The 12,817-nt window shown below is 49.2% G+C and overlaps 1 protein-coding gene across 4 annotated transcripts in view; it reads left to right on the top strand.

Moving 5' to 3' along the window:
* SH3PXD2B (SH3 and PX domains 2B) overlaps window positions 1-12,817 on the top strand; it is a 123,818-nt gene that overhangs the window by 85,909 nt on the left and 25,092 nt on the right. For all 4 annotated transcript variants that reach the window (XM_090064557.1, XM_090064555.1, XM_090064553.1 and 1 more), the window contains exon 6: window positions 7,499-7,524. In XM_090064557.1, coding sequence (XP_089920683.1) covers window positions 7,499-7,524 — 26 coding nt within the window. The remainder of the gene's footprint in view (window positions 1-7,498; window positions 7,525-12,817) is intronic.

Below are 12,817 nucleotides of genomic sequence, written 5' to 3'. Positions count from 1 at the left end.
AGGTTTAGTCACTGGGTGCAAAGATGCCGGAGGACGCTGTTCTTGGCTGTTTGAGTCAGACTTTAGGCCCATAGAAGATTTTCGGCTGGCCATGACTATGCAGTAATAGGGAGGCGTAGCTGCGACATGAAGAGGGGTATCTGCACAAGCTTTAATACAGCTAACTCTGGCACAAATAGTGATGACATTGCAGCAGCACAGATTCCAGTCCTGGCTGCACAGCCCTGGATAGTCATGGAGCAGCAGAAGCTAATGCTTCTGTGACTGCCCTGCCATTTTGTACCCAAGCTAGCTAGATCAGTGCTAGCTTGTATAGATCTATGTAGGCTCCAGTTACAGTGCAGACCCCTCCCCTTCCTTTTTGCTGACAACTCAGTTTAACCATGTCACCCCACTTGGCGTGTTTTGCTAAGGTTTGGTTATATGTCTGAAACATAAAGCTGCCTGCTCATCAGGCCTTCCCCATTCCCATTTTAAGGAAGTGTCTGAGCATTGTGCCAAGACTCCATTCTCATTGGACATGCCCCCCAAATAGCAACTGGCTTGTCAAAAATGTGACATGCAAAAGAGATTATTTTCTTTCTTCCTTTCTGACCTGTGGGCACCCTTCAAACACAAGGGCTTACATATGTCCCGCATCTTTTCCCCCCATTACCCAGTGGCTGGCCAGAGAATGTTGATTTGGTGGGATTGTTGCAGAGGAGAGTCTGTCTGTGTCTATGGGTTTGTTGCTGTTTGGGGTTCAAAGAGATGACAAGCTAAGGGAAAGGGGCAATACCCATAGTTTCTTCCCACACACAGGGGTCGGGGGAGCTGGACTGAGAGAAACCATGGAGATGGAGTCTGTGGGAGGTGACTAACAGATGGAATCAGGCTACTGCTATGGAAGCAGCAAAGTGCTGTAATTGATAGCTCCCCAGGATAGAAGGTGCATGATAATGAGCCATGGCCTCAGCAGATGAGGAAGGCCTGTGCTATTAGCAAGGTTACGCCTGCAGGCAACTTCGTTATTCTATTAATATAGAAGCTCTGGCAACGTGTGGTTGGATGGAGGCTGGAATGATAGCTGCAGTAACTGATTGCTTCCTGCAACCAGTCTGACAGGGACTACAGGCACTAAGCAGTACCAATAAATCAGAGGTGGAGAGCTGGGATGAGCATGGGACCAAAATAAGAGTCAGGACTGATGTCAGCTGAATGTGCAACACTTTATTTTATACAGTGGGCTGGGAAGGTCCTGCTCCAGACTGCTGCATTGGGAGCAGTCAGTAAATGGAGCTGAAATGTTTGAGATCAATCCAAGGCTGCAGAAGGGGAGCCGGAGGAAAAGCAAGGGCAATGTTGGACCCCTGCTAAACCAGATGGGGCAACTGACAACTGACGCCCAGGAAAAAGCCAACCTATTAAATAGGTACTTTGCGTCAGTCTTTCATCACTCCCATGGGATGCCCATGCCTGCTATGGGACAGGGAAATCTGGGTGAGGGGGATCCCCTACCCTCCATCAATGCTGACCTCGTGAAGGAACACCTTGAGAAGCTGGATACCTTCAAGTCAGCCGGCCCTGACAATCTGCACCCCAGGGTACTCAAGGAGCTGGCGAGCGTCATAGCCCAGCCCCTGGCACGGATCTTTGAAAACTCCTGGCGCTCTGGTGTAGTGCCCGAAGACTGGAAGAAGGCCAATGTGGTGCCGATCTTCAAGAAAGGGAGGAGAGTGGATCCGGCTAACTACAGGCCCATTAGCCTGACTTCTATTGGGGAAGATCTTAGAAAAGTTTATTAAGGAGGCCATCCTTGAGGGACTGGCCCAGGCTAACATCCTAAGGGATAGCCAGCACGGGTTTGTTGCGGGTAGGTCTTGTTTGACCAATCTCATTTCCTTCTATGACCAGGTGACCTATCACCTGGACAAGGGAGAAGAGATTGATGTCATATATCTTGACTTCAAAAAAGCTTTTGATCTGGTATCCCATGATCACCTCTTGGCCAAACTGGCCAGTTGTGGCCTTGGCTCCACCATGATCCGCTGGCTGGGAAATTGGCTTCGTGGTCGGACCCAGAGGGTTGTGATTGATGGCAGTCACTCATCACGGTGCCCTGTGACCAGTGGGATCCCTCAAGGCTCTGTCCTGGGACCCATACTGTTCAACATCTTCATTAACGATGTGGATATTGGAGTCAGGAGTGGACTGGCCAAGTTCGCCGATGACACCAAACTTTGGGGCAAAGCATCCACGCCAGAAGATAGGCGGTTGATCCAGGCTGACCTGGACAGGCTCAGGAAATGGGCAGATGAGGACCTGATGGTGTTTAACACCGATAAATGCAAGGTTCTCCACCTTGGGAGGAAAAACCTGCAGCACCCTTATAAGCTCGGCAGTGCTACGTTGGTTAGCACTACAGAAGAAAAAGACTTGGGGGTCATCATTGACCACAAGATGAACATGAGCCTCCAATGCGATGCTGCGGCTAGTAAAGCGACCAAAATGCTGGCGTGCATCCATAGATGCTTCTCGAGCAAATCCTGGGACGTCATTCTCCCCTTGTACTCGGCCTTGGTGAGGCCGCAGCTGGAGTACTGCGTCCAGTTTTGGGCTCCACAATTCAAAAAGGATGTGGAGAAGCTTGAGAGAGTCCAGAGGAGAGCCAGGCACATGATCAGAGGTCAGGAAAACAGATCTTACGATGACAGACTGAGAGCCATGGGATTCTTTAGCCTGGAAAAGGGCAGGCTCAGGGGTGATGTGATGGCCACCTATAAGTTTATCAGGGGTGAACACCAGGATCTGGGGGAACGTCTGTTCACCAGAGCGCCCCAAGGGATGACGAGGTCGAACGGTCACAAACTCCTGCAAGACCGTTACAGGCTGGACATAAGGAAGAATTTCTTTACTGTCCGAGCCCCCAAGGTCTGGAACAGTCTGCCAGCGGAGGTGGTTCAAGCACCTACATTGAACACCTTCAAGAGTAAATTGGATGCTTATCTTGCTGGGATCCTATGACCCCAGCTGACTTCCTGCCCTTTGGGCAGGGGGCTGGACTCGATGATCTCCCGAGGTCCCTTCCAGCCCTAATGTCTATGAAATCTATGAAAGGGGACTACAGGCACAACTTTCCACATCTATTACAGGGAATGGAACCTATTCCTCCCCCTTGTCTCCATTAATCCCAGCTGCAAACCATAGCTCATGTCTGCTGCACATCTCCTTTCAAGAATTTCACATGCTTGCTGGCTTTCCTGGAAGTGGTACTAGTTGGGATGTTCTTCTCAGGCATGAGGCTCCCCATGTGTCCTGCCATGGCTTTGTGCAGCAGCTTATGTATCATGTCTTTGGCCTTAACTCAGGAAACACAGGAAGGGGAAGGAGATAATAATCCTTTGTGAAGGAAGTTCAGGCCCTGCTGCAGTGTAGGAATGGAGTGTGTTATGGAGGAGACTTATCTTGATAGCCATTTTTTACTTATTAGGACAATAGACACTACTGACATGGTAAATGCTATTAGTTTGGTTAAAAGCCAGTGAACTGTATTCAGGGGCACCTAAGCTATGTCTTCCAGTAACCAGAAAAGCCATGGCTTCTATCATGAATGCCATGTGCTGCAGACAGATGGTATTACTGATAGTAAAGGGTATGTAGACCTAGAGCTGGGACTAGACCCTTTGGCTCCAAAACTACAGGTCCCCCTTGCTTCAGCAAATGGAGAGCTTCCATGGAGGATATTCAGAGGAAGGCCAGCATCCCTTGCTCCTATGCACAAAGACAGCATGCTGCATTTGGATCTTATCCTTGAGACTGGTGAGTTGGAAATAACTAGTGTGGGGTCTTTTTCATATGCTTCAGGCAGGCCCTTGAAGTCAGAAGAGGGCTTGGTTTAGACTGAGTCTGCACTTGGGAACAGAATTGAGCTATTTCTGTAGTTAAACATGAGGGGAGCTTCCGGGGTTGTAGCACAGATTTCAGCTCTTGTGCACAGAGACACTCTTCTTTTGGGAAGCACGCACTCAAACAGGGCTGTCTAACTGGTGACCTGCAAGCTGCATGCAGGCTGCAAGGAGTTAGTTTGCTGTCGTGGGGTTCCCACTTGGCCCTAATCAGCCCAGCTGCAATAGCAGCCAGGGACCCAGTGTCTGGGTTGAATCATCTCTGCTGCTGGGAATTGTTCTGATGTGGCTACATGAGGTTCCCACCGGACAGCAGTGCCCCCACCTCCCTTGTCTCTGCTGATCAGAAGAATCTCTGGTTTTCCAGGAGGCTCTGTGCCGCGAGGTTTTCCCCAGCCAGCAGGGGATGGAGGGGCTGCTGCAGGAGGTTTATTGCTGTTTCCTGTCTTGTCTGAGCTCTTGTTCTCTCTGAGGTGGTGGACCAAAGCTGCTTATATTCAAACGTGCTGCTGCTCTTTGTGTTCGTGTCTGGACATCCCAGCAACAAAGTGAAATTGCAGCCCCCTTCACCCTTCTTATCCAGACAGATCCAGGCAGTGAAAGGAGACAGAGGAGGATGAGTTACATTAATACCTTTAGCAGATGTCAATGCAAAAGGCAGCTGTTCTCTTCCTCTGTGCTCTTGCTGTCTGGGAGTGCTGGTTGCCCTCCAGCAAAAGCTGGTGGAGGTACATTCACCACAGCAGTTCTGGACCTCCCTCTCCCCTGCCCCAGTACACTGAGCTCAATAAACTGAGCTGCCTCCCAAGTAGCAGGGCAGCTGGTGGTTGCAGGCAGACTGGTGGTGTGCAGGCCTCTGCCCTCCAGCATGGTCCAGTCTGCAGAGCCTAGAGTCCTGGGGGGACCTTGGGGAACTCATCTCTGCAGCCGGGGGTGATAGATAAAGGCGTAAGGTGGACAAGGAGCAGTGATGAATCCTTCTCTGGCTGGAAGAATTAACATCCAGGTGTTGAGACGCAGCCAGGTGTTGGACAGCTGGATGAAATGCCTCATTTTCAGCCAGGCTTTTTATATCCTTCTTTGTCAGCTTCAACTACCTTGGGCTCTGAGTCCAGGAGGTTCCCCGGCTGCTTTCTGAACCTGGGAAACGCTGTGTTCAATCTGCACACAGCTCAGTAACCTCAAGACTCACCAGCTTCTTCTTGATCCTGGGACACTGTGTCCAATATATTCCTGTGGTGTTTATTTTCAATTCTGTGTGGCAGACTCCAGAGGCTGGAAACAGGCTCTAAAACCCTGGGAGTGAAAAGTAGTCCCTTCAGCCTCTGCTTAGAGCTACAGACAAGGTGACTGTGTTCCTCTGTTGTGAGTTTGCAGAGGGAGGTGTTCAGGCAGTGAGCTGTGGGGAGGGGACTGTGGGGTGAGAGGGCACATTTGCCTTCTGCACCAGTCCCACTGATTCATTCCCTCTCTTCATCAGCATCTGCCTAGAGCAGAAGGACCCATGCAGTGGCAATGACGGCAGGAACAACAGATGCAGAGGAAAGACTGAGGCAAACCCTACCCTGCGGGCTGGTTGCCAGTTGTGGGATAGAAGCAGAGCTCTCACTTCTCCCATGATTGGTGACATCAGGAAACATCCGCACCTGAGCACTCATGAGAGCTGTTGTCCCAGCTGTCCTGGTGACTCCTGTATCACCATTTTTATTTGTGGGCCAGGGGCAAGAAGGGCATTACACATGCATATTCGGGAGGTGAGGCCTGGGTATGCCTTGGGGTCTGGCCCCAGAAGGGATAAAAAGAAGATATTTGCTTTTAGGGCTTAGTGGTTTGGCTGAGGGGAGTTTCTACAGCTCTGCACCCCTTCTGAGCCAGGACGGGCTGCGTCAGGGAGAGATCCTGCGGGTGCCTCTGGAGCAGTGACCGCAGCCCTATGCTGCTAGCAGATTAGAGACGCATGTTTTCAGGCCAGGCTTTGAAGGCTGCAGAGCAGACAGGAGTCTCTGAATCACCCATTCCTCCAGGGAAGACCACTTTTTATATTTGCAGTAACTGCGTCTTTAAGTACTGATAAGCTTGAAAGAAGACCCTAGCAAAGCCCAACCTTTGTTATGAGCTGGAGCGGCAGCTCTACTTGGCCTCGGAACAAATGGAGAAGGAGCTGGTTTGTAACAGACTTCACAAGCAAAGGAAATGGTTGCTTGGCAGCAGTACGCTCAGCAGGTCTTGGGCCAGCTGGGGCGGTTCTTCCAGCAGCGGTTGGAAACTCCAGGCCTGGGGAAGGCCCCCTTGCAAGCCAGTGCTGGTCCCGCAGAGGCTGCTGTCTTTGGAAGCCAGAAGAGCAGCTCTGTATGTGTGTGTCAGTCCTTTTTTAAGGCACAAGGAGTGATGCTGAGGGCTGGATCTTACACCGAGACAAGGGATAGTGTTGTAGATTTAGAAAGAAGGGAAGGCAGTTCTTGCCCACCAGCAAGTGGGAGCTAATTACTACCAACCTGTCTTGCAGTGTCACTTAGCTGCAGCAAAGTTTTAAGGCTGCTGAGTGATGTCAGATGTTTGCAGTCTGCACCCCAAAGAGCTGAGGTGGATGCAAGGTTTGGGTACAAGGCAACCTTTGGGACATGCAAGACATCCTCTTCTGTGAAGAGGACAACCAATTTGCTTGCAGCTGTGGCTGTCCGGTTTACTGGGAACAGCCTTCCATGGCACCCTGCTTTTTCCATTACATTCTTTTATTTTAAATGCGGAAGTGCCCCCAGAACCTATTCTATTCAGAGAGAAGCTATGTAAGGGCCCAAGGCTGCTAAACCCCAAGTTTCTTAGCAGAGTTAAAGGGGTGGAAGGGGGGCAGAAAGGCCAGTGGATGCCTGGGTACCATCTGCTCCTGACTCCCAAGCTGCCAGCCCCTTCCGTGATCTCCAGGACAAACCTCCCGGTGTCTCAGAACCACCCCAAAGCCCCCAAATCCTCCTGCATCGCTGCCGAGAGCAGTACATCCCCCATCCCCCTGAACACAATTCTACCCTTCCAGGGTGCTACCGAGACATGTCTTCTGGTTTGGAGTTAAAAAATCTGATTCTCTCTCAGTCCACTTCTGCCTTCTCCCTTCTCTGTGAGAAATTCTCAATATCCTGAGGGAATTTACAGCTTCCCTCTCCTCCTGTCTTCACAACAGCGTCCATTTTGTTACAAAAGCCTTTGTCTCTGTTTTAAAAGCCTGCAGTTGTTGCTGACATGCTAGTTCACACAGGATGCCTTGTTCACAGCAGTTCTAGTTCTCAGGCCTGTTTCTGCAGATTTACAGGGATGGCGCTTCCAAGCAAGGCAGGTAGGGAGGGTGAGGAGGACCCACTGACACTAGCACTTTCCCGCATAAAATGAAAACTTGAAATGAAAACATGAAAGTGGGAGGACTGGCATGTGGGGAAGGCTGATCATGTCCAGTCCCCTGTGGGAAAAGCAACTTGCATAAGGTCTCATAGTGAGTTAGTTACAGAGCCATGAATAGAAATTAGGGCCTTGTCCCAAGGGCCTAGGCAGATCTGCTGTGCCAAACACAGATGGCTCAGTTTATTCCCCTCCTCTGATGATTTTGCCTTTTCTGTCTGTTTCAGGGAACCCATTGGAAAGAAGAAGTCTGGTAAGGACGTTTTATTCCTTCTCTCTAATTTCAGGGAGAGGGAGGGAAGAGCTTGCATTACCAGCTTGGGTACTACTGTTGAGCAGTTGTAGCACTGAGAGTGGGAGGGGGAGCAGTTGCTAGACATCTTCAGAGTTTCTTCCAGAGTCACAGAAGTGGAGTGAGCACATTTTGCTTGGATCTTTCCTTTCCTGAGATCCCTAATTTCATTGCTGCTTCAGTCTAGGGAGAGAGCGGGGCCGGGTATCAGTATGAACAGGAGGATGCTTTCCCAACTGCTCGTCCACACATTTCATTGTGAACTGCTTGGAACCCCAGTTTTAGGCTTTTCTGTGGGTGCTTCATCAGTCATGCCTCCAAAGGTACATTGGGCCCTCCAAAGACGCATATAACTCTCCTGCTCTCCAGGGGACTACTGCAGGGTGGAGAGGAGGGGGAGGTTCTCTGGTGGCCTTACAGTAGCAGAGCAGCTCTCTTCTGCTTCCCTTGGCAGCCCCTGGCCTTAGGATATGCCAGGGTGATTCTGGTGGAGGGAAGGGGAGTGGCAGGAGTGCTTTGCTCTCCAACTATGCTGGACTACAGGAATAGTGATTAATCTAACCCTTCCTACCAGCTCCTTCATCTCCACATTTGTTTCCCTCCTCCCTCACTCTCTCTTTCTCCATCGTTTTGTTCCTCCATTAGGGTTTATCCAGAGAACGGCTTCTTACCTTCAGAGAGGTAGTAACAGCTGCTCACCACTTGGGCCTTGCTCTTGCTTTGCCTTCCTGCTGGGTGCCACCCACTGTTCCTTTGTGGGGAAATCAGGGTTCCTTGCAAGAGGCTATCACACACCCTGGGGCTCGGTTTCTTGGCTGGCAGATATGGGGGAGGGGCTGAAGAGAGAAGGTGCACTGGTCTTTGTGACTATCCTCTCGGGGGACATACGGCTGGTACTGGAGTGCCAGCCTGAACTGGTGGCCTGCCTACTAGTTCTGAGGGCCTCGGTATGGAGTGTGCAGGTTGGAAGGCATGTCCTGCATGTCACAGGCAAAGGATGAAGGGGAGCCTGTCTGGGGCTGCAGAAGTGTGACTACAAATGCCATTCAGTCCCTGCTCCTAGTGAATTGGCCTGGGGTTGTGCAATACTGGATGAATTATCAGAGCTTCCTGATTGATTGTCCCCCTCCCCATCCCCCAACTTTGGACAGAGTTCTGTGCCAATGTGATACGTCCCTTATGGGAACAGAGGTGGAAACCACTTGCCTACGGGAGTGTTTTAAGGGTTTGCTTGGAGTTCCTGGAAATTTGGCAAAGGGAACCTTCAGTTTGTGGTTGCAAAGGAGTGGCTACCTTACAAATTTTGAATTGTGGGGGTTACAGAGAAGGACAGTAGGCCATCCAAAGGGAAGATGTAAATGTTAGCTGAACATTCCCCCTAGAATAGGTTGGAGTTTTTGGATTGAGAGCTGGGACCTCAAAGTCAGAGAGAACGGTTTTCAGGTGAAGAGGAAGGGTACAAGAAAGACACCAGAAGATCGAGTCCCCTTTTCTTTAGAACCTAAGGAGAACAGAAAACACTGCTCCCACATGAGACTTGATAGCCTCTCTCTCTCTCTCACACTGGGTACCCACCATTGATTCTGGGCTTTGGGGCTATTATCTTTCATTCCTTAAGTCTTGTTTTCTGCATACTGGTTGCATTTGTAGCTTGTTGTACTTTATGAAAAATATCCTAGCCTCCATTTAATGGGATCAGATTCATGGAGGAGTAGTAAAAATTCCCTACTCAAAAATTGCCCGACCAAGACATGGCAGACAGAACCTTGGCCCCTGGTAAAACAGGATTTGCGCTCCTTGTGAACAAGTAATGTCTGGGCATTATTTTGCTTTCTCTAGCATAAAATTAGGTTCATAATCAAGCTCTGCGGTGATGGGGTTTCTTCTGACTTTGACTTCTGCAAGGTGTGTGTCTCAAAATGGTACACAGCCTTGTGAGTTATGCAACAACACATTATCAACTGCAGATGCTGGTCACAACTTGTTGGATAATTCTCCATACCAAATCAATGGGATGTGAACATGAGGAATGGGGGAGGGGATGTATAATAAGGCTGGGGCCTTGGTTCAGATGATTCTTTGAATGGCAAATGTGGAACTGAAGAGCATGTTGGTGTGGATGAAGACTAATAGCTTGGGGACTCATGGAAGGCATTGCTATTCTGCTCGCCTTCTTGCTCTTTCTTGAAGGAACTAAGGTAAAAAAATCTCAGTTCTCCAATACTCCTTTTTTCAGGACAGAATGAGACCAGCTGGAAGCCAAGTCAGTAAAAGTCAGGTACTCTTGTGTAGTTTGGGATCAAAACCGCTTTATTTTTCTTGCACCCAGCCCACTCAGACTGGGCAGGAAAAATGGGAATATCTGGTGTAGATAGGAGAGAGGAGAAGGTTGTCTGTTTAATAATAATAATTCCTCAAGGGCAGAATCAGAGCACCATGATAGAGTCCTTGCTTGCAAGAACTGCAGTCTTTTTAGTTTATGGTAGATTAGGAGCTTTGATTCTCTTTCAGTCCTGTGATTCTGTGGTCCCATCAGTAGGGCAATTGTATAAGCAAGGCCTGTAGGCTGCAAGGAATGAGTATAGAGCCATTGACAACCCCTTGAATGCTACTTTTTGTGTTCTGGGGTGGTTCTTGAGTGCCATCTTTTGTACTTCCTCTCCTGCTGCTTATGGTGCTGATCCTGACTCCAGGGTGGAGGGAGGACGGACACACAAAATGTTCTTTTAATGCAAATTGTCCTTAAGGATGTTACAACTGCTGATACACTGTAATAGGTTTAGCAGGTTTCCCAAGGAACCGTTATTTTATTTCTCCAATGATGGTCAAGAGGTGCCAGTTGCCTTTGAAGAAAACTAAGAAGTGCAACCATCCCAGAGCCCTGGACAGGAGCAATGCATGCTTGATTGTTAGAAACTAAATTGTCAGGCATAGAAATAGATGTTGCAGGGTTAAATGCCTGCTGGTGGAGTGCCAAATCACCCTGGACACAGCTTGGTGAAGAAACTTAATTTTGGTCTAACAACAGGGATTTTTCAAAAAAGGCCCAGTGGAGAGAGTTGTTCTCGTAGTCCCATCAAACACTGATGAGTGTTGGAGACTGAGCTTAGCCCCACTGGTAATTGGCTTTGCTGTTGTTATAACCATAATGCCCAGGAGGTCACAGCACAAATAACCTGTGACTTGTAGGACATCAGGATAGACACCAGCAGAGACATCAGAGGGGATGGGGAAGGCTCTTGGCAAGTAGCAAGACTCTGAAGTCTGATCTGGCCATTTATTCTTTCATGTTAAAATAATTTTTACAAATCCCCAAGGCTGTTTCAAATGTTTTGTTTCTAGTTTTTCTTTTTTCCTTTAAATTCCAATAGAAAATATGTGTAAGCAGATAAACCCTCCCCATTACACTACAGTACTCTTCCAGTGTCTGAGAACCAGCAAACAAAATGACCATTTCACAGGTTTTATGTATAATATACACGTGATTAAAGTTCTCTAATGGATTTTTAAAGCAGATATTAATATAGATAAAGACAGTTAGTGGTTAGTTTTATTTTTCACTAATTCTTATCCTAGCCACATCTCTTGCATAGTATTGTACATGGATGTGTTATAGTACTGTAGCAGGACTGGCCCCAGGAGTAGCCATAGCATCCCCTAGTAGTTGCACAGCTCCTGCACCCACTCTGGCTCCTGGGGTCTCTTTCCTTCCTTCTTTCCTGCCATGCCTTGTTGTAATCAGTTAAATTGGTGGAAAAGTAATCTGGCCTAAAATCCTGGGGTGAGCCCCTGTCCTGGAGCAGGGATGGGCAGTTATTTTGGGTGGAGGGCTGCTTACTGAGGTTTGGCAAGCCATTGAGGGCCACATGACAGGCCGCCAGGGGCAGATAAATATTAATTTTCTAAATTTTAGGGGCCCCGTGGACCAGATAGAATGGCCTGGCAGGCTGCATCCAGTCCATGGGCCACATTTTGCCCATCCCTGTCCTGGAGCGAGTCCCTCCTGAGCTTGCCCCCACCAGCACCCCACCTGGCCCATCTGTGCTCCAGCACAATAATTGCTTTAAGGGCTAATTCCATGGCTCCAACCTCCCCTACAGCCATGCCCAAGCCTTGCAGGTGTTCCTGATCATCCATCAGTGGGTGCTGAGCCATTTAATCTTGGCCTTCCTGTCCATATCAATCTCTGCCCCTCTTGGCTCAGACCTCTATTCCTTCAAGCCATCTCTGCCTCTCCTTAGACTCAGGCATCTCTGCCTTTGTCCATCTCTGCTCCTGCTGGGGCTCAGGTTCCTATGTTCCTAATCAGTCCTTGCCCCTCTGGGGCTAGGGGCTCCCCGGCCCTGTTAATCTTCACCATACTTGGGCTATGGGTCCCAGACCCTGTTTCTCGTCCCTCTCAGGCTATGCTTCTCTGGTTCTCACCCTTCTTGGGCTATGTTCCTTGCCCCTCTTGGACTATGGGCCCTTGACCCCACTTCTGCCCTTCTCAGATATTGTGCTCAAGTCTCTCTTCCTCTCTAATCATCTTCCTTTAATGGTAGCCTGCTCAAGGGGTGGGGATCCAGCCCTGGCAGGGCTTCCCCACAACTGTCATGTGCTTCTTAGGCTCCCCTGGGAACTCCTGACCTTTCCGTTAATCCCAATCCCAAACTGCAGGTCACAGCTCCAACACAAAGATGAGCACACTGGCTATATCATTAATCCTGCTTCATCTGGCTATGTAAATAACCTTCCTCTTTAATCCTGTAACCTCTTACTTGTAGCCTTCTTGGCAGGCAGCTTTCAATGGGTCTCTTTGCTTTGGTCTTTTAAGTACAGGGCTCCATCCCTGGTGGTTTGTAGTCTTTCAGACAAATGACTCCCAGCCAGTCTCCCTGACAAAGTCCTTTTCAGGGTTTTTTGTCTGTTTTTTTAATTTCTTGTCTCAGGCCAAGTCAGCCAAACAGCTCCTAATTCCATCAAAGCTCAGCTATTCGAAGTCTGTATGGTGCTACCACTGGCAAGTATCCTGCCTCCCAGAATCTTCATCCTGGGGCTTCAGATACTCCCAAATCCATGACAGGGATTCTACATGCACGCCCTAAGCCTGGAGGCCTTGGGGTTCAAATGTCCCCTAGTCTTGCGTGCCCCTAGCCAAGAGGCTGGAGGAGGAGGCTAAAGGGAAAGCCCAAGAGCAATCCCCTGTCACTGTAAATTGCATAGCTAAGATCCTCCCATTTGGAAACTTCAGTAGACTCTCACAGGGGGCTGC

The sequence above is a fragment of the Crocodylus siamensis genome, chromosome 10 (assembly GCF_052110815.1).
Source record: "Crocodylus siamensis isolate JL-2025a chromosome 10, ASM5211081v1, whole genome shotgun sequence".
Classification (NCBI taxonomy): Eukaryota; Metazoa; Chordata; order Crocodylia; family Crocodylidae; genus Crocodylus; species Crocodylus siamensis.
Note: the sequence above shows the minus strand (reverse complement) of the source record. Positions and strands in the feature narration are given on the sequence as shown.